This window comes from Pteronotus mesoamericanus, unplaced genomic scaffold (assembly GCF_021234165.1).
Source record: "Pteronotus mesoamericanus isolate MK-2021 breed Mesoamerican mustached bat unplaced genomic scaffold, CSHL_Meso_final contig_100, whole genome shotgun sequence".
Lineage (NCBI taxonomy): Eukaryota > Metazoa > Chordata > Mammalia > Chiroptera > Mormoopidae > Pteronotus > Pteronotus mesoamericanus.
The window spans coordinates 18,919,886-18,941,240 of NW_026554999.1; the positions used below are offsets into that span (position 1 = coordinate 18,919,886).

Genomic DNA, 21,355 nt, shown 5'->3' on the forward strand with positions numbered 1-21,355 from the left:
TAAGTAGAATCATGTATTTGTCTATGACTGGCTTAGTTCACTTTATTTTCACTTATTTTTTTGTTTAAGTATTTATATTATTTAGAATAATGTCCTCCAGGATTATCAATGTTATCACATGTTGCAGGATATCCTTCTTTTTAATGACTGAATAATATTCCATTTTAGAATATATGACATTGTCTTTATTCATTCATCCATGGACACTTAGATAGATTCCATATCTTGGTAATTGTGAGCAATGCTACAGTGAACGCGAGAGTGCAGGTATCTCTTCAAGACCCTGATTTCAATTCTTTTGGATAAATACCTAAAGGTGGGGTCATATAGTAGTTCTATTTTTTTTTTTCATAAACATCCACACTGTTCATGTCACCTGCAGCATTTTACATTCTCACCAACAGTGCACAAGGATTTCGATTTTTCCACAACCTCCCCAACACTTATTTTCTGTTTTTGTTTTTTTAATTACATTATATTTTAAATTATTTGTTTGTTTTTATAATGGCCGTCCTAACACAAATTAGATTTTGAGTATCTTTTCCTATTCTTGTTTTCTACTTATATGTCTTCTTTTAAGAAATGTGTATTAATGTCTTTTGCCCATTTTTAAATCAGGTTTTGTTTGTTGGTTTGTTTGTTTTTTTTGCCATTAAACTATAGGAGTTCCTTATATCTTTTGGATATTAATTCCTTGTCAGATACATGATTTGCAGATACTTTCTCCCATTCTGTAGGTTGCCTTTACACTCTGTTGATTGTTTCCTTTGATGTGCAGAATCCTTTAGTTTGCCTCGTTTGTCTATTTTTGGCTTATGTTGTGTTTGATTTTGGTGTCATATCTAAGAAGTCATTGCCAAGACTAATGTCATAGAGCTTTCACAAAGTTTTCTTTCAGGAACTTTACAGTTTCAGGTCTTTTGTTTAAGTCTTAAATCCATTTGTAGTTGATGTTTATGAATGGTGTAAGATAAGGATCCAGTTTCATTCTTTTGTGCTTGGATATCTAGTTTTACCAATACCATTTGTTGAAGAGATTATCCTTTTTTCATTGTGTAGTCTTGGCAGTGTAGCAAAGATATGTGTGGGATTATTTCTGGGCTCTGTATTTTTTAAGTTTTTTTAAAAAGATTTTATTTATTTATTTTTAGAAAGGGGAAGGAAGGGAGAAAGAGAGGGAGAGAAACACCAATATGTGGTTACCCCTCAAGTGCCCCTTACTGGGGACCTGGCCCACAACCCTTTGGTTCACAGGCCGGCACTCAATCCACTGAGCCACACCAGCCAGGGTGGGCTCTGTTTTCTGTTCCACTGGTTTGTATATCTGTCTTTATGCCAGTACCATACTTTTTGATTACTGTAGTTTTGTATTATGTTTTTAAATCAGGAAGTGTGAGGCTTCAGCTTTGTTTATCTTTCTCAAGATTGTTTTGGCTGTTTGGGGTCCTTTGTAGTTCCATATGAATTTTACAATTGCTTTTTTCTATTTCTGTAAAAAACAAAATGCTGTTGGGGTATTTATAGGGATTGCATTAAATCTGTAGATTGCTTTGGGTATTGTGGACATTCTAACAATATTAGCTCTTCCAATCCATCAACATGTATGTCTTTCCATTTATCTTTAATTTTCAGCAATGTTTTGCAGTTTTCAGTGTTCCAAGTCCTTCACTGCCCTGGATAGATTTATTCCTGAGTATTTTATTCTATTTGATGCCATTGTAAGTGGGATTGTTTTTCTTAATTTCCTTTTCAGATTGTTTGTTAGTGTATACAAACATAAGTGATTTTCATATGTTGATTTTTGTATCCTGCAACTTTCTGGAATTTATTAGTTCTAAGTAGGTTTTAGTGGAATATTTGGAGTTTGCTACATGTAAAATCATGTCATCTGCAAAAAGATAATTTTACTTTTTACTTTCCAATTTGGATGCCTTGTATTTGTTTTTCTTGCCTAATTGTTCTAGTTAGGACTTAACATGTTATGTCAAATGTAAGTGGTAGTGTAACCGAAACACAGGTTGGCAGCCTGCTACAATGGAAGCCAGACTCTTGAGACAGGTGCTAGTGCAAAAGGAAAGAGGTTTATTCAGGTGCTGCAACCTAGGAGGCCAGTGGACTCCCATCTCAAAGACCATCCCCCCTTCCTGCTCAAACCTATAGTTCGTAGAGGGATGGGTAGGAGGGGCTTTTTTCTTTCTATCCAGTTATCTTTCTAGCTCTTGGCATGCTGAGGTCCTATTCATTCATCTTTCCTGCTTTTGGTGCGCTGGGGTCCTGTCCATTCATCTTTCTAGCTTTTGGTGCACTCTGTAAGAACTTCCCTCTGCGCCATCTTGGATAATGGGGGAGATCCCCCAACACTCAGACTGCCTGTCTAGGGTAACAAATTCCCATGCACTGACAACCTCTTTTCCTTTAGAATGTGAGATTAAAAAATGACAGCAGCCAATATAGCAATAGCCATCTGGTGTGAATGAATCAAAATTAAATCTATTTTTTGTTGGATTGGCAAAAAGTATTTTTTGGTGTGCTGCAGAATTTTAGCAATTAGTAATGTGTGCCACAAGATGGAAAAAAATTGGAAATTGTTGTTCTAGGTTAATTTGTTGGTGTCTAATTGTTCATAGTTGTCTTTTACGGTCTTTCTTATTTCTGTGGTAATCATTGTGATCTCTCCTCTTTCATTTCTGATTTGAGACCTTTCTTTTTTCCTTAGTTTAGCTAAAGATTTGTCAATTTTGTTCATCTTTCCAAAGAAACCAATTCTCAGTTTCATTGATATTTTTCTATTCTGTTTTATTTCTTCTCTATTGTTTATTTCCTTCTTCCTGCTTAACTTTGGGCTTAGTTCGTTATTCTTTCTCTAGTTCCCTGAGGTGTAGAGTTGGGTAGTTTATTTGAGATCTTCATTTGTAATGTAGGTGTTTATCATTGCCCGTTTAGTACAGCTTTGCTGCATTCTATGAGTTTTTGTATGTTGCATTTTTGTTCCCTTTCCTCATTTTTCTATGCTGTTTTCTTTTTCATATTGAACTGATTTTTTAAGGCTTTTGTGCATCATTCCTTGTCTTTATCTTTCTAATGTTTTTCACAGTTGTTAGTCTTTCAGCTTGATTTATAGTTCTTTCATCAGGTAGGAGTTTAAAATTTTGATGTAGCTGTATCTGTTGATCTTTCCCAGTGTGGTTTCTGTCATACTTACCTCTCTAGGACCTTTTTTTTTTTTTTTACTTCTTATTTTGTAGATGTATTTGTATATGTAGATCTTTACTCCACCATTTTTTCTCCAAAACTGTTATTTTTTTAAAATACATTTTATTGCTTATGCTGTAACAGTTGTCCCAATTCTTCCTCTTTTGCCCCCCTCCACCTGGTACGCCCATTCCCTCCAGCACTCCTCCCTCCCCTTAGGTCATGCCCATGGGACCTGCATATAAGTTCTTTGGCTTCTTCAATTCCTATTCTATTCTTAACATCCCCTTCTCTGTTTTGTACCTACCCGTTATGGTTCGTAATCCCTGCACCTTTTTCCATTCTTCCTCTTCACCTTCCCAGCTTATAACCCTCCAAATGATTCACATATCTATGATTATGTTCCTGCTCTGGTGGTTTGCTTGTTTTTGCTTTTGTTTTTGTTTTTGATTTATTTATTTTTAGAGAGAGGGGAAGGGATGAAGAAAGAGAAAGAGAGAAACATTGAGTGGTTGCTTCTAGCACATCTCTAATTGAGGACCCGGCCTGCAACCCAGGCATGTGCCATGACTGGAAATTGAAGTGGCAACCTTTTGGTTTGCAGGTTGGCACTCAGTCCACTGAGCCACAACAGGCAGGGCTCTTTGTTTAGTTTCAGTTGCTGATAGTTGTGAATTTGTTACCATTTTAAAGTTCATAGTTTTGATCTTTTTCTTATATAAGTCACTTTAACATTTCATGTAATAATGGCTTAGTGATGATGAATGCCTTTAACTTGACCTTGTCTGGGAAGCACTTTATCTGCCCTGCCATTCTAAATGATAGCTTTGCTGGGTAGAGTAATCTAGGTTTTAGGTCCTTGCTTTTCATCTCTTTGAATACTTCTTACCAGTTTCTTCTAGCCTGTAAATTTTCTTTTGAGAAATCAGCTGACAGTCTTATGGGAACTCCTTTGTAGGTAAGTCTCTGCTTTTCTCTTGCTTCTTTTAAGATTCTCTCTTTATCTTTGACCTTTGGAATTTTAATTATGATGTGTCTTGGTGTGGTCCTCTTTGAGTCCAACTTGTTTGAGACTCTATGTGTTTCCTGGACTTGTATGTCTGTTTCCTTTGCCAGATTGAGGAAGTTTTCTTTTGTTATTTTTTCAAGTAAGTTTTCAATTTATTGCTCTTCCTCTTTTCCTTCTGGCATCTCTGTGATTTGGATGTTGGTATGTTTGGATATGTCCCAGAGGTACCTTATACTGTGTTTGTTTTTTTGAATTCTTGTTTCTTCTTGCTGTTCTGGTTGAATGCTTATTTCTTCTTTCTGTTCCAAATCATTGATATGAATCAAAAGTTTCATCCCCTCAACTGTTGGTTCCCTGTAGATTTTTCTTTATTTCACTTAATGTAATCTTCATTTTTTCCTGGGTCTTTTTTATTTTGTTGTCATACTCATTGAGTACTCTGAGCATCCTGATCACCAGATTTTTGAACTCTGCATCTGATAGGTTGGTTATCTACATTTCATTTTAGTTCTTTTTCTGGGGTTTGTTCTGTTCTTTAATTTGGGCCATATTTCTTTTTCTCTTCAATTTGGCAGCCTCTCTGTGTTTGTTTCTGTGTATTAGGTAGAGTTGCTTTACCTCCCTATCTTAGTATCATGGCCTGTTGTAGAAAAGTCACCTGTAAATTGTGTAGGGCACAGCTTTAGGTAATCACCAAGGCGGGGCAACCTGCTTCACTGCTTTGGGGCTCTTTTTAGGGCTTGACTCAGAGAGGGGACAGTGCCTCTGTCTGGCTTCTGGAGGTTTGCCTGGTACGCGCCCTGTGCAACCGGTGCCCTTCCAGCAGTTGCCCTGGTGCTGAATCTCAGAGGGGATGGGTCTGCGGACATTTTAAGTCCATGCAGGCCCTTTAAATGGAGTTTCCTGAAAATCCAGCAGTTTCTTCCACCTCCCCAATACCCTCTGCTTTTCACAGCCAGAAGTTATGGGGATTTAGCTTCCTGGCACTGGAACCCAAGGCTATGCAGTCTGGCCTGGGGCTGGGATCCCTAGTTCCCAAAATATCACTCCAGATTTTTATCCACCACAAGTAAATGTGGGACCACCTCTTCTGCCTCTCCATGCCACACCAAGTCTCTTCCTCTCCACCTCTCTCCACGGTATCCACACCTCCTTCCGGTCTGGATGAATGTGGCTTCTTTAAATCCTTGGTTGTCGGTCTTGCATACAGCTCAATTTTCTAACGGTTCTGGGTGTTATTTGTTTTGAGGTCTAGCTGTAATTCTTTCTGTGGTTGCTCAAGGAGACAAAGCATATTAACTTATGCCTCCATCTTGCCTGAAGACTTCATCTTGAATTAATAGGAACGATGTGAAGTAGGGATTCAGCGTTTTTATTTATTTATTTTAAAGTGTTTATTTACTTTTACAGAGCGGGGAAGGGAGGGAGAAAGAGAGAGAAACATCAATGTGCAAAAGAAACATTGGGATCTGCTGCCTGTCACATGCCCCCAACTGGGGACCTAGCCCGCAACCCAGCATGTGCCCTGACTGGGAATTGAATTGGTGACCTTTCAGTTCACAAGCCAGTATTCAGTCCACTGAGTCATACCAGCCATGATGGGATCAAACATTTTTAAAAACCAGTGGTATTTTGTAGCAAATGGATAGCATCTTCATGTGTTGCCTGCTCTCTTAATGTTAGAAATTTAGGCTAGTTCTGATTGTTTTACTCTTATAAATAAAATTGTACTGTATTTCTAGTTATTTTCTTAGAGTAGATTCATAGACTAGTATTACGAGATCAGAAGGCTAAAAAAGTGAAGTGTAGTTAGAAGCAGCGACTTGAAGATGCAGTGTCTGCTTTTCATTCTCAGATGCACTGCGTTTTTTAAAAAATATACTTTATTGATTATGCTATTACACTTGTCCCATTTTTTCCCCTTTGTCCCCCTCCGCCACGCACCAGCTGCTTCCTCCAGCAATTCTCCTGCCTTTTAGTTCTTGTCCATGGGTCATACATATAAGTCCTTTGGCTTCTCCATTTCCTATACTATTCTTAACCTCCCTGTGTCTATTTTGTACCTACCAATTATGCCTCTTATTCCCTGTACCTTTTCCCCCATTCCCCTCTCTCCCCCATCCCGTTTATAACCCTCCATGTGATCTCCATTTCTGGTGATTCTGTTCCTGTTCTACTTGTTGCTTTGTTTGTTTTTGTTTTTGTTCTTTTCAGGTTCAGTTGTTGATAGTTGTGAGTTTGTTGTCATTTTACTGTTCATAGTTTTTGATCTTCATTTTTCTTAGATAAGTCCCTTGAACATTTCATATAATAAGGGTTTGGTGGTGATGAACTCCTTTAACTTGACCTTATCTGGGAAGCACTTTCTCTGCCCTTCCATTCTAAATGAGGGCTTTGCTGGACAATGTAATCTTGGATGTAGGTCCTTGCCTTTCATGACTTTGAATATTTCTTTCTAGCCCCTTCTTGTCTACAAGGTTTCTTTTGAGAAATCATCTGATAGTTTTATGGGGACTCCTTTGTAGGTAACTGTCTCCTTTTCTCTTGCTGCTTTTAAGATTTTCTCCTTATCTTTAATCTCAGGTAATTTAATTATGATGTATCTTGTTGCGTGCTTCCTTGGACCCAGCTTCTTTGGGACCCTCTGAGCTTCCTGGGCTTGCCTGTCTTATTTCCTTTGCCAGATTGGGGGAGTTTTCCTTCATTATTTTTTCAAATAAGTTTTCAATTTCTTGCTCTTGCCCTTCTCCTTCTGGCACCTCTATGATTTGGATGTTGGAACGTTTAAAGTTGTCCCAGAGGTTCCCAAGCCTCCTCATTTTTTTGAATTCTTGTTTCTTCATTCTGTTCCAGTTGAATGTTTATTTCTTCCTTCTGTTCCAGATTGTTGATCTGAATCCCAGTTTTCTTTCCCTTCCCTCTTGGTTCCCTGTTTATTTTTCTTTATTTCACTTTGCACAGCCTTCAGTTCTTCCTTTATTTTGTGTCCATACTCAGTCATTTCCGTGAGCATCCTGATTACCCGTGTTTTGAACTCTGCATCTGATAGGTTGTCTATCTCCTCATAACTTAGTTCTTTTTTCCAGAGTTTTGTCCTGTTCTTTCATTTGGGCCATATTTCTTTGTCTAGGTGCACGTGTTACGTTGTAAGGGGCAGAGCCTTAGGTATTCAGTGGTGCGGGGGCAACCCACTTCACTGCATTGTGGAACTCTATGTGGGGGAGGGGCAGAGAGTGAACAGTGCTGCTTGCTCGGCTCTTGCCCTGCTTTCAGTCACTTCCCCCACTTCTCACAAGCAAATTGTGCTCTTTCAGGTGCCGCCCTGGTGCAGTTTCTCAGGTGGGTGGGCTTGGGTACATTCTGGGAGCCTGTGGGACCGTCCAACAGACTCCCCTGTGAGACTAGCTGTTTCTCCCACTGCCAGAACCCTGGGTTGGACGGTGTGTCTCATTAACCAGTTGTTCCTCCTGGTTTATCCACACGCAAATGTGGGATCACCCTGTCTGCCAGCCGCCTCATCTACCCAGTCTGCCAGCTGCTGCCTTGCCATGCGTGTCCTCTGCGCCCCTCCTACCAGTCTGGATGAATGTTTCTTCTTTAACTCCTTGGTTATCAGACTTCCATACAGTTCGATTTTGTGGCAGTTCTCGTTTTTTTGTTTTTAAATTGGTTGTTAACCTTTTTTTGGCTGTGTGAGGAAGCCTATCTACCTATGCTTCTATTTTTGCCGAAAGTCTAGAGTTTTCCTCTTACCCTCTTGAACTTTGAAATTAAACTGCTGTCTTTAGGAAATGGTTTATGTTTCATTCTAGCTCCCCTTTATGGATTTGTAGTTTATTGCAGGCCATCTTCTTTTAATCATGTGATTCCCTGCCTACCCTCCCACCCCCCAGTTCATCACTTAACCAGCCTGTGTTGATTCATTCACAGGCAGGGAATGAATCCCTGACATTCATTTGAGCCCCTCTACCATCTGGAGGCCCTGTGCCAGGTGCACTAGTGTTGCAGAGGAGTAAGTCACCATCTGTGTAAGAGAGAAACTCATAGTCAAGGAGAGGTGGCAGGCAGCACAGGGACAGCTGGTACCAGAGTTGCAGTGAGTACCCCATAGTACCAACCCCTCAATGGGGATGCGGGGTTGGGAGAAGTCCTGGCAGCTACTCTCAAGAGTTGTAAATAGGGCTGAATTTTAAACACAAACTGTAGCTGTGTTCTGCCTGAAGAAACCTGCTCTGTGCAATCCCAAGCTTGAAAATGAAAGCATTTATTTCTTTATAAAATAATTCATCATAGCATTTTTTTAAAGATCTGTTCTTCCTATACATTTAAAAGATGTAGTTTGAGAGAAAGGATAAGTCTAATGAAACTTTTCTGAAGCATTGACTTTGGACAAGTTTCCTACCCTTGCCAGGTCTCAGTTTCTCCTCTTGTGAGATGCAGTGTGTCTCCACTGGCTCTCTAGCTCTGAATTACTGAGCACTGTGGTATGAATGTATGTCAGCAACCATTGTGAAGCTCAAGTGGTGGGTAGCTCACAGGGTGGAATGAGCAGTGCTGTCAACTCAAATTCTTCACAGAAGGGGAGCTGGGACTTTTTTGTCTGTGGCTCTCACCCTCAGAGTGACTTGACAACTTGACTGGGCTAGTTCATTCATTCTTTGGCAGAGAGTTGTTCTCGTCACCAACATTGCATTTTAGTTTTTCTTCCTCCTTTTATAGGAACACCCCATTTCTCATCAGTCTTCTTGATTATTGCATGGTGTGATTGTGTGCCGAGATGAGAAGGTAGGCATGTGCCCTCCCTTCCCTCCCCAACTCATCCTCCTTTCTATTGCTTAATCAGAAAAAGTCCCCCTTAGCTCTTTTTCTAAGCCAGTGAGTTTGAATTGATCTTTGTTGCTACTAAGAGGTAGGGAGGCACTTTCTGGTTCACGCTAAAGTTACCTGACAGCGGAAGGTGTACATCTGATAATTAGAACTCTGGTGCCTCCAAGGCCTGAGCCATTTAGCTAAGAGCAGTAATCCTGATCTTATCAGGAAGGTTTTGTAGTTCAACAGTGTTGTTTATAACAGTATCTGTTTTACTTCCTAGGACTCCCCTCTCCATTTAGGATTCTCTTATAATCTTGCCTATTATCCCTTTAAAGCAAAGCGGTTTTTGTTTTCTTCCTACCAAGATCTGGGAGTTAGACTTTAACAGTACAGCATCATCAGCCCAGCCAGCAGTTGGAACAGTCACAAGGGCGGTACAGGTAACACCTGTGGAGCCATGGGTCTAGCCAAAGGGAAGGTAGTTTGTGTGTTGCTTAATTAAAAAAAAAAAAATAACAGTACTTACTAACAACAGAATATTTAGCCCAAATACTTTAGTTACATTTGGTATTTCAAAGTAATTAATTGGTATCCACAAGTTTGGGATCCGCCCCTTTGAAATCTAGTGATTTTGCTAAACGCTACTTTAAGGTTCAGGTCCTAGGAATTTGCTAAGATCCTTGACCCTGGAGTTCAGAATTTATTAGACTACAGAGCATAGATACGAGAAACATTACTATTCTGTGTTTTCAGAGAACATTCCATAATAAAATTGTGTGTAATAGTGTTCAAACAACAGGACAGTTTCTTCAGGGTTTCAGAATATGGGGGGCCCACATGCAGAGTTGGTTGCTTAGCCTCTGTACTTTAAACCTGAGGAAGGGGTTAACTCTCGCCCTGAGGAAGAGTGAGGAATGGGAACTAAAATTGCTTTGGACATCTGAACTGTGCTTTAATAAGATATTCCAGGTGGCCAAGGAATAATCCTAAAATAGCCTAGATACTTAATTGCTTTTAAAGTCTGGCACTGCTGTCTCTGGGGAGGTACAGCTCTAAGGAATGCAGTGCTGGCTCCTAAGATCTTAGAGGCGTGGTCTGGTTGGCCTTTTTTTACCCCTAAATCCCAGTAAAAAAGAAGGGCCCAAGGCAGCCTTACTGGGTTAGGAGACCCTGGTTAAATTTCTCCTCATGGAAGGTTGCCGGTAAGCCTTTGGCTCCTGCTGTTGCTGTCTGGCACAACCGGGCTCCCTCCAGGGCTGTGGGATTGCTCTTGTCACCACCATCACCATCACCCCTCTGCCCTCCCCCAACACACATCCAGAGACAGTGGTTTATTTTCATTGGTGCCTAAAGGCTTCCTTCTTGCTTGATCCCCTCCCTACTCAGTGTCTCTCCATTTCCATCAGAACATATCTTTCTCATGATAAAGACTAAGATTCATCCTCTTTCTCTTCCGTGCCCTCAGTCCAAGAGCTGCCTGATTCTCTGACTTGGCTGCATCTTACGACGACGGTCGTTTCTCCCTGGTTCTGCCCCAACCCCCCACTGCCCACCCAGGTTCTCAGTGTGGACAGCTAGAGCCAGCCAGTCCCAGTGCTGGCGTTCCTTCTCAAATCTTCAATATTGTTTACAAAAGTAACATATTGACATTGTAAATTATTTCTGAGGAGCACTAAAAATATTTTTTTTAAATGAAGAGTCATACTGCTCGGTTACTTGAAAGAATAAGTATTGTGAAGATGTCTATTTGCTAAAATTATCCTATAATTTCAGCGGAAATTTTCATTGTTGAGGGGAGAGCAAGTGATGGGCCTTGACGGATGATTCAAAAGTAAATCTATAAAAAAATTAACAGTTGTATTTTAATTGTCTGTCTCCATTAAACTGTCAGCTTCATGAGGTCAGAGGCTCTTGTCTGTGTTCTTTTTCCCTCAGACCCTTTCACGGTATCTAGTGTATTCTAGGGGATCAAATGTTTGTACTTGAATGAATATAATGAAAAATGGAAATTCTACATTATCTCAATCCATTAGGTGTCCACATACTATATTTTTTCCAACAAAAATGGGTCATTAAAATCATCTCAAATGCCAATTTAATCGTGTGTTTTGCTGTTCAAAAAATATCCATTGCCTCCCAACTGTTCACAGTTCAGAGTTTAAATTTCCTCCTGGTATTCAAGGCATCTCACGGCCTGTTTTCACCTTAACTAGTCGGACTTGCATCCTCCCTGCCAAAACATACCTTGTTTATCCTCCACTCCATGCTCATTTAAACTGTAATCCCCCGCCCCCCCCCCCACCCCTGCCTTCAATCCTTTCTTCCAGGCCAGCTTTGTCTCCACCTCTGATCCCTATCCCCTGCCCCCACCTCCTAGGCACTTTGTGTTTTGGTACTTGTTGCCTTGCTCTGGTGAATGCCGTGTGTGTGTTCTGCTTGTTTTTCCAACTATGTGTTTTTCCTCCTCAGCAGCTTGTACAATGCTCTATCTGGGTTAGTTTCTCAGGAAAAGTGTTGAAGGAATTTGTTATAGGATCTTTGCTTCTCAGGATAGAAAAAGCCCCTAAAGTCCCTCTTGTCCACCCCCAGCTCATGTTGGATTCCACGCCATGACATCCCAGACGGATAGTCATCTAGGGACAGGACGCTGCCTGCCTCCTAAGAAGGCCCATTCCATTACTGGGAAGTTCTGGTTGTTACGAAGTTCTTCAACCTGAACTCTTCTTCCTGATAACTTCAGCCGATTGACTCTAGTTCTGCCTTCTGGGGCTTTAGAGAACAAAACAAAAAACACCTGCCTGCCTCCTTTCCCACAAGACAGCCTTTTAGATTTTCAAAGACGGTGAATCCATTCTTCTGTCTTTTCTGTCTTCCAGGGTTGAGGTGTTGAGGAAGCACTATTTTAACCTTCAGCTTAAACTCTTGATTCATTATTTTTGAAGGCCTTGTATGTGTATGTCACAGTGCTAGGTGCCATATTCTTCTGGTCCCCTTTCAGGTTAACCATTTTTTTCTCTCTCTCCCTCTCCCCCACCCATCCCCTGGTGGAAGATGGGCCCATCCTACCCAGGATGTTCGGTTTTATAGGATAGCAGTTCTTATTCCAGTACCTCAGGGAAGTTTCCTGGGCAAGTGTTGTGTTAAGGTTGGTTTTTAAGCCCATGAGGTGAAATGAGGCATAAAAGCTCTCCCACTGATAGGAGCTACGCAGGGCTGTGACTGGGCAGTGCAGGCATTCGGTGAACAGAGGGGTTGGTTCTTTTCTTCCCTCTCCTACTTCTCCCTTCCTGATGTTTGAACCCAGAACACTTCCTACTTTCCTTTAAAGCCACCAGGCAGCACGGTGTAACAGAGGGCTAGAAAGGCCTGGTTTAAATGCACTAAGAATCTGGGCAAGTTACCTGTGCTCTTTGAGCCACTGTTTTCACCCAAGCCTTTCCCCACCCCCTTCTTTCCTATGAGTATGCCTCGCGCCGCCCCCCACCCCCGCAACTGCGCGGCCAAACTTCTCCAAACCTCTCCTCCCTCTTTTCATCTCTTAAGGGCCTGTCTTCTCCCTCTCCCCCTCCCCCTCTCCCCCTCCTCCTAAGCTCCAAGGGCCATTCTTTTGTTGTAACTTGTTTCCTGAGTCAATTTCTTCTACATTGTACTTTTTCTACCTCTGTGACTTCCTCAATAAATTTCAATAGGTAGGTAAGTAGGTAGGTAGGTAGGTAGGTAGGTAGATAGATAGATAGATAGATATCCACCCACCTCTACATTGCAAGGAAATACTTCATTAAGCTTCTGGCCCAATCCCTGCTACACAGAAGATGCATAAACACTAGCTTCCTGTTCCCTTTTGCTCCCTTTTCTCCTTCCCCCAACCTTCTTTCACTACCACTTCTGAGGGATTTAAAGGCAAAATGCTCTGTGGTTTCCTGGGGAAAATGAGCTAAATGTGAGTGTAGTAGCCAAAGCTTGACTTAGGTATTAGGGAACAAACTATCATTTTCTGTTGAGCTCCTAGTGAGATCAAAGCTGGTAAGAGATTTCTCAAGTCAGAGAGGTTTAGAAGGTTATAAATGACAGTAAGTGACCACTGTGGCTGCTGTTGCCTCCCGCACACATTCAGAGCTATTGAACACTGCCTGCTTCCCATAGGCTGACAGAGGCTGTTCCCCTGGCCACTGGACTTGCATGCAGTGACTCTTAAACCGAAAGCCTTTTCTTGGGGACCCCTCTTGATTCCTAAACTGTTGAGCTGGCTCTTTGGGGCTGTTTTACCCATACTCACCTCTACTGCTCCCTGTTTTCCTCCACTCTAGATTCTCAGCACACTTAGCATCCAAGAAAAAATTCATTTCTGGGCTGAGAAGTTTCCAGCAGTCACACCCATACCCTGTTGATAGGCCAGGAAACCTGCTGCCCACCCACTTGGAGAGCATACGTGAAGCCTTCTTTGCGGCAGTTGGTCAGAGTTAAGAACCAAGAAAACTGCTGAAGCCTGTAATCTTCCCAATGAAAGGAGGAAGGAGAGCAGAGCTGTGGGGTCGGAGCCCCCATTTGGAAGCCCCTCCCTGTCTTTCAGCAGATGCATCAGTGCTTTCTATATGCTGGGGGATGGGACTCCCCTGACAGGATGTTTACAGACTGGGGACAGAGGTAGGGGCACAAGTAACCAGAACCCAGTGCTTAGTGGGCAGAGGTGGAGGCTTTGTGGAGGAAACAGCACTCCAGCTCGATTGGGAAGGGAGGCCAGGGTTCAGGAATTACTCTTACCTCAGCTAGAAAATCTGGGTTGAAGTTTAACTGCCCCGATGTGGAGAGTAATGCAAAGAGCATGGACATTTCACCAGAAGATCCGACTGAATCTTTTAAATTAAGTAATAGGCCGTCCCTGCTATGGAACTGATCAACAGGGAACACCTCTCTCCTGGGCAGCTTTTTTCCCTGCGTTTCTTTAAATGGTGACTGACCTTCCTATCTGTGGAATGGGTCAAACAGTGGGATTGCTCAAAGAATTTAGTGTCCTATTTCTCTCTTGTTTTGACAGCTCTCCCTGTCTTGAGGTAGGGCATTTCAAAGTAATATACCATCACTAAGATTTTTAAGCTGGATCGAGTGAAGCGGTCATGCCGACCCCCACCCCCATTCCCCATCCCCCATCCCCTATCCCCTATCATACAAGGCTTTATCCTTTGTTCCTGGAGCTGAAAGCTGTCACACTTGGGTGTTTATCGTCGCACATAGGTATGCAGTGGTTGTACTGGCCTGCCTGCTTTTACACTCCTCTCCTGCTGTGGAAAACCCTGTCTGAGATTCTAGGTTGTGTATTCCATCCTCTCCACCTGCAGTTAAATAGTTTCTGAATGAGCATTCAGAGTGCTGGAAGTTACTATAATTATCAAAAAACTATGTTTTCATCTCTCCTGGTGATAGAGAATCCTGTGAGGAACCAGTTTCAGATCACCAGCTAGAGAGTTGGGAATTCAGCAGCCACAGTAAACAGCTGACAGAACAGAAGCAGCAGTGATCCCCCATTAAATAAATGTCTTTCAGCCGATAGGGGCTTCCGAGGTAATTGACTTTCCAGAAGGAATTACTGGCTTAAACTAAATCACTGGGCATTAGGGAAGCCTACTGCATCTTTTGAAAGGGGGACTGTGACTCTCTGGTTTTGCTGACCTGACAGGCATAATTCATCTTGATATTCATTGTCCTAGTTGCCACCAGATGACACCAGATTTCTGTTGACTGTAATTACAACATGGGGGTGAATTTGGGCTTTTTGGTTTTTTTTTTTTTAATAGTGCTCCACCAACTGGGTTATTGGCTTCCCTGAGTTGAAGGTGCTGTAGGCAGATTTCTGCATCGTCTCCCTGGGGAGATGATGAGTGCATAGCCAGAGAGCATTTACTGAGCACCTCCTCGCACACGTCTTTTACTCTCTCAGCAGGAAAACAATTTGATGTAGCCTGTTTCATTTCAGCTGACAGGATGTCACTTCTTGGTTATGCTGACCTCCCTGTGTGCTAGATTGCTGCTGTCAGAAAGTGGGTCTACACCTCAAAGCCCACTCAGAGTAAGGGAAGCAAAGGGTGGCCTCCAAATATAAGCAACTAAGACCTCTGCTTTCAGGCAAGCTTTAGTAAAGGGAGAGGGGAGAGAAAATAGAACTAGACCAGGCCTCCATTTTATTGGCATGGTTTCACAATGAGATCCTTATGTAGTCTGAACATCTTCCCAAGAAACTTTTGCTCCCCATTCCACAATGCCCCTTTTCAACCTCTTATACACCCCAGCCAGCTGGGTGGCACACACTTGTGTGTGCATGTGTGTGAGTGCATGCGCCTGTGGTCCTGAAGAATAAAGGACAGTGTGACGGGCTCACCGCGTCCAGTCCCAGCCACCGGGACAGGGTGGGCAGCAGACTTCCAGTGTGGCGTTTTATACGCCCCTGTAGCAGAGAGCGGTTTTTACTCTCCTGTATGGTATATGTGTTTGTATATATTTTGAAGAAGTATTCAATTGGCTCAAATAGCCAGTTAATTCCTTTTAACAATGATTGTAGTTCATCACATATTCACTGGGGCCTAATAACTGCCAGGCAATGTGCTATGTGCTACAGGTACAAAGGTGATAAGACACTTTTGCTGTTAAAGAGCTTACAATACAGATAATTCTGAAATGATATATTAAATTCTAAGTTCAAAATGTACAAAGATTGCATCTGGTATACTTAGCCCAGCCAGGAGCGAAGAGGAGGCTGCCTGTGGAAAACAATGCCTGACTGGAGGAATAAGAGCTCCCCAACTGAGTCAGGCTAGGAAGCAGATTCTAAGAACATGAAGGTATACTTACATTTACCATCCCATCTCCTCCATTCAGTTGAACGGTGTCGGTTTAACTTAATCATTTAAATCACTATTGCTTTGATGAAAATGAACTTCAGTCTAGTAGCACGGAGTCTCTACCTTGGGAATAATCTCAGGCCCTGGGGATCCTTCCATCACTAGGGAGTTCTGATTGCTAGACTTAGGCTAGCTGAGACACCACAACTTCAGGATATGTGTCCTGCTTCCTTTGACCATTTAACCCCACTTTGAGTGTTGTATGAAAAGGCAGGCTAGCTATCTTCACAACATACCATATAATACACAAATAAATCATCAAATAGACAAACACATATACCATAAAGAACCTGCCGAAAAGCGATCCATCTCATAATGGTGGCTCCCCAAAAATCAGCTAGGGGTGAACAGGCTCTCAGAAAATGGGGCCTTTGTGTCCTCCTCTAACAGGATTTTCAGGTGTAAGTAATGCCCACCCTCCACCAAATGGAGATGATTCTTCCACCTGACTTCCCTCTCATTTTGGAACCGTAATTGAAAGCAAAGAACTAAACAAGGGGCGGGGGGTGGGGGGCGGGAGACAAGCTGCCCCTATAAGGGTGGCAGAGGTAGTGAACTGAGCAGTCTTTTATAGTATAAGCCAGAATAGTCCCAATTCCTAATGCTGTCCATTTCCCCCCTAAATGAGTGCCTTATTCTCTAACACACTCTTCCTACTGCTGCCTGAACTCTCTGCTCTGTTCCCCTTTAGAATGGTGGCTTGGCTTGGAGCGATGATGCAGATGGAGGCCGAGGAAGAGAGATCTCTCGAGACTTTGCCAAGGTCTGTAATGTTTCCTTTGTGATAACAAAAGGGGCAGTGGGTCGTTGTATCTGATCCCCGAGGCATAGGACAGGAGGGGCCTATGAGTCACATTTGTAGTCTAGATGGTTAAGACTTCCTGCATAAGATGAATTTTTTCATTATGTTTTTTTTTCCCCCTGGGGGGATTGGGATTACAGCTGTATGAACTGGACGGTGATCCGGAAAGGAAAGAGTTCCTGGATGACCTCTTCATCTTTATGCAGAAGAGGGGTGAGTGTGCATTATTTCAATTCTGTGACTATTTATGGAGTGCCTACTGTGTGCAGTTCACACTTGGGCTTAACTCCTCCCCACGGAGTGCCAGAGTCTTAGCCCAGGAAGACAAGAGGCATTTACTGCTGATTGGTTATGAATGTAGCCAAACAATGGAACCAGATTGAAGGCAAAGAGGGCCCTGGCAGAAAATGAATGGACTGATTATTGAGATCTGGTCCTGCTATTTTTTTGTCATTCTGCTTCTGATTAACTGGTCTCTGAAGTCACTTCAAATTTAAATACATTTTTTTCTTAGTCTTATAACTTCCCTGAACATCACTTAAACTGGTACGTGGGGTTTCCTGTTGCTGTATCTAGCCTCAGAGAGACTGGGAAAGGCCATTGAAAGAATAGAGGCCCCTCAGTATTTGTTGGGAGGATCGGAAATGACTTGTGAAAAGGACAGGTTAAATCTTTTTTCTTTCCATTGGCTCTTTGATTTTTGCATCCACTGGCTCGGTGGAGGCATTTCTGCAGTTTTACTGTAGGTATGTGGGTGTCTGCTTTATAATGCACCTTCCCACTTCTCTCCTCCTCTCCTTTTAAGCTCCCTTACTCACCGCCAACCATCTCACTTTGGACCGGGTTATGACTGAGTCTTGAGCCCAGTGACTCAGCCTCCTGGCTTTATAGCCTTTCATTACAATGGGTTCACCAGCCAGGCCAGCCCTCAGCACGCATGGCCAGAAACCCAGGCTCTCTAGGAGAAGGTTCTTCGCAATCTGTGTAGCTCCACCTTTGTTACCCTCAGGACAAAGCCATGGGAGAGCACTGCTCCCACCAGCCTCTTTCCCAGGATTCATTGGGTTGGCCAAAAAGTTCTTTTGGTTTCTTACCATACTGTGGCTCTAGTAGCGCTTAGTTGTCTTTAACTTCATTTGAAATAATTTTGTTAGATTGTATGGTGACAGCTGTCATATCAGCCTGCTTTAAAAAAAAAACTTATCAAAATTGGCCAATTTTTGTGTAGCCATTTTAATATTGAAGATAGAAGAAGATGTGCAACATTTTTGACATATTATGCTTTATTTCAAGAAAGGTAAAAACACAACTGAAATGCAAAAAACGATTTGTGCAGTGTATGGAGAAGGTGCTGTGACTGGTCGAATGTGTCGAAAATGGTTTGTGGAGTTTCGTGCTGGACATTTCTCGCTGGACAATGCTCTACAGTTGGGTAGACCAGTTGAAGTTGATAGCAATCAAATCAATCACAGCAATTGAGAACAATCAATGCTATACCTTGAAGGAGGTGGCCAACATACTCAGAATATCCAAATACAGTCCGTGGTGAAAATGAAGAATATGTCTTTTATTTTATGGAAAAAACTACAGGAACTTTTTGGCCAACCCCACACGTCCCTTGGCTTCTATATCAGCTCCTTCTCTGAGACCTGGCTCTGCAAGAGTCTTCTTAGCCAAGGCTGAGCTCTGATGGCAGCCCCAGCTGCTAAAGATTCTGTGTGAACTCCTCTCTCATCCCTCTGTCTCTCCCTGTCCTTCCTCTTCTCTACTTTCCAAAGCCGAATTACCTTCTTAGTAATATGACTATTACATGCCCATTACTTTGTCATTTCTTTGCTCACAAAAGGCAGTCACGTGTTTTTTGAGGTTCAGTGTCCCACCCCATCTTCAAGCCTATCAAAGTAGTCAAAGCAGCCCTCATTAGTGTACTTCTCCAGCTGTTGTCTAGAGCTGCCTGTGCTGGTGGAAAACAAGACTACAATCCCAAAAGAGAACGTGACTAGCAGCAGTGAAATGCCTTGCTTGCACTGAGAGGGAGAAATCCACTCAATATTTCAGTCTCCCCTCCAATTACCATTTAATTATTCAGCAGCTCCACCAGCCCAGCTGGTGCAGACCAGGAGCTGCTGTCATCTCAGGGGGCTCCTGTAGCAACGTTGTAGATTTAATCAGCTCTGGCGCTGCCACTGCTTTATTTTCCACTGGATTGTTTTTCTCCTTTCCCAAAAGGATTTTTAAAGGAAAGTAGAAGTTTTATCAGCCTGGCCAAGAGTGAAGATCCGTAATTGTTTCTTTAGTACAGCCTGTCCCTGCTAGATTAGGAGCATCTTAAGGACAGCTGCTTTGTCATTTCTTCATGTCCCCACCGCTAGCACAGGGCCAGACAGGTGGGTGCTCAGGCTATAATTGGAGGTTAGCAGGAGAGAGCGGTGAGTGCCAAGCCTCCTGGTGCTCTGCAGCGCTAGGGCTGCCGGACTGCCATCGGGTATGTTTCTGGGTGAACCCAAAGCAGGAGTAAGGGACTCCTTTTGAGTGTGTCAGTTCAGGCCCTGAGGAATCCTTCCCGTCTTCAGCCCTCATGTGTTTTGGTGTTTGCTGGCATCACCAATAAAGTGAACTGGCTGAGTTGGTTTTGCTACTTGTTCATTATTCTAATACTTAAAGGTTTCTCAGCCTTAGCATATGACCTTGGGGACTGGATAATTCTTTGTTGTGGGGGTACCCTCCCCCAGTTGTGATAACCAAAAATGCCTCCAGATATTATACATTTCCCTGGGGGATAAAATTGCCCCTGCTGAAAATCAGTGCCATAGAGGAACAGAAAAGATGGTGAAGGTCTAAAATTTCCTCAGCAAAGAAACTCTTTATGGAAACCATCTTATTTCCACTCAGGTAGCAGTATCTGATGGCAACAAGGTGTGTCTCGAGCCATATTGCAGGAGCCCCCTCTGAGGCTGAATGCCACAGGCAAGGGTGCTGGGCCCCCTCCTGGGCTGGAGTGCAAGGCAGGCCTCAGAGAGGAGCTGAGCTCTGGCGATTGGGGTCAGGAGAATGAACGAAGCCACACAGGTGGAAGCAGAAATGCAGGGGCGTGCCTGGACTAGACACAGCTAGAAGAACCCTTCTCTGTGTCCTGGGAGAGTCACTTGTCACCAGACTGAAGAACATGTTTGGCCAAGAAGTTAGCATTCCTGTCTGTGGACATAGTGGAGTTACTGAAGTTAAAGCACTGTGAGTGTCACTAAAGCTGGGCCTTCAGGACGCTTACTGGGGCAAGCAGTGTGTAGTTGGGCTGGAGAAGGGAGACTGAGGCAGGAGGACAGTGTGGAGGCTGTTTCCTTAAATTCGGTGATCTCTCTGGCAAACTCATGTCTGACAGTCTGATTCAGGTGGGCAGTTCAGGAGGTCTAGGAGTGGGTTGCACTTTTAATGCAAAACTTGATGTATGTATTTGCTCTCCACTGAATGGTGAAACCAAGGGCCCTAGACATTTGTGACTTACTTGCCATTCCCAAATTGAGTGTCTGAGGTACTCAGAAGCCAGGTCTTATTAGTTGGGTCCAAGGAAAAGCCTTACAGACCTCAGCAGCAGGCAGCAGGTCATCCTACAGAGCTAATATGAAGGGCGAGTAGATTTCATAGGAGCCACTGGAAATGGCCTGAGTTTGAAAACCCTGGTGACACCCACCTGAGCTGGGAGTGGGGCTGGGCAGCTTTGACACAGTCGGCCACACCTCAGAGGAAGTGGACAGGGCTCTCAGGGAGGCAGCACCCAGCAGGCTTTCCCAGAGACTGCAGGTGATGAATCTCCTGTTCAGCAGACGGGGCCCACTGTTAACTGCTGCTTTGTGCCAGCTCTTTGCTTGTTAGCATTTGGGTGAATTGACTGTAACAGATGGGCCTCTCAGCATGCAGCACCTTGGTTTCTAGGCCAGACCATCATGACTTGTACCCTGGGGACCCTTCCCCAACCATCAGAGCAACCTGCCCTAGAGGGAGCCTGAGAAGAGGGCTAGGCAGTGCTCTGCTGGGCTCACTGCCTTCCACCTGCCTCAGGAAAGGGCTGTGAGGCATGTGGCAGGAGGAAGAGCTCTACACTGATAAGTGTAAAGCTGGAGGTAACATCCCACCGTCCCCCATGATCTTGAGCAAATCCTTCCCTTTCTGAGGGCCATAGTTTGTTGATCTATAAAATGAGAGGGTTTAGTAAGAGTTAGTCGAAGTTTTTCTAAGTTCTGTGTTCTGTTTTATGTGTCGCTAATTACATCTGTTGAGCTACCAACAGAGAAGAGCCACCCTCGGTGACCAAAAAACAAAGAAAAGGTTTATAAAGCAGTTTTCTATCAGAGTAGTTGTATAGCTCTGGCTGATGTGGCTCAGTTGGTTAGAGTGTCATCCCATAAACTGAAAGGTTGCGGGTTTGATACCTGGTCTGGGCACATGCCTAGGTTGTTGGTTTGGTTCCTGGTCAGAACGTGTGCAAGAGGCCACCGAGCAGTGTTTGTCACATTCGTATTCTCTTTCCCTTACCCTTCCCCCAAAATCAATAAGTATGTCCTTGGGTGAGGAATTAAAAAAAAAAATGTGTAAAAATTAGACCAAGGATTCCCCAAGACAAAATGCTTCTCCCCTTTTCTTGCTGACTGT

At 43.2% G+C, this 21,355-nt stretch overlaps 1 protein-coding gene across 1 annotated transcript in view; it reads left to right on the forward strand.

Annotated features, from left to right (window-relative positions):
• ARID3B (AT-rich interaction domain 3B) overlaps positions 1-21,355 on the forward strand; it is a 55,248-nt gene that overhangs the window by 18,522 nt on the left and 15,371 nt on the right. Inside the window, exons 3-4 of the mRNA XM_054565190.1 lie at positions 16,598-16,669; positions 16,849-16,921. Of these exons, the coding sequence (XP_054421165.1) occupies positions 16,598-16,669; positions 16,849-16,921 (145 nt within the window). The remainder of the gene's footprint in view (positions 1-16,597; positions 16,670-16,848; positions 16,922-21,355) is intronic.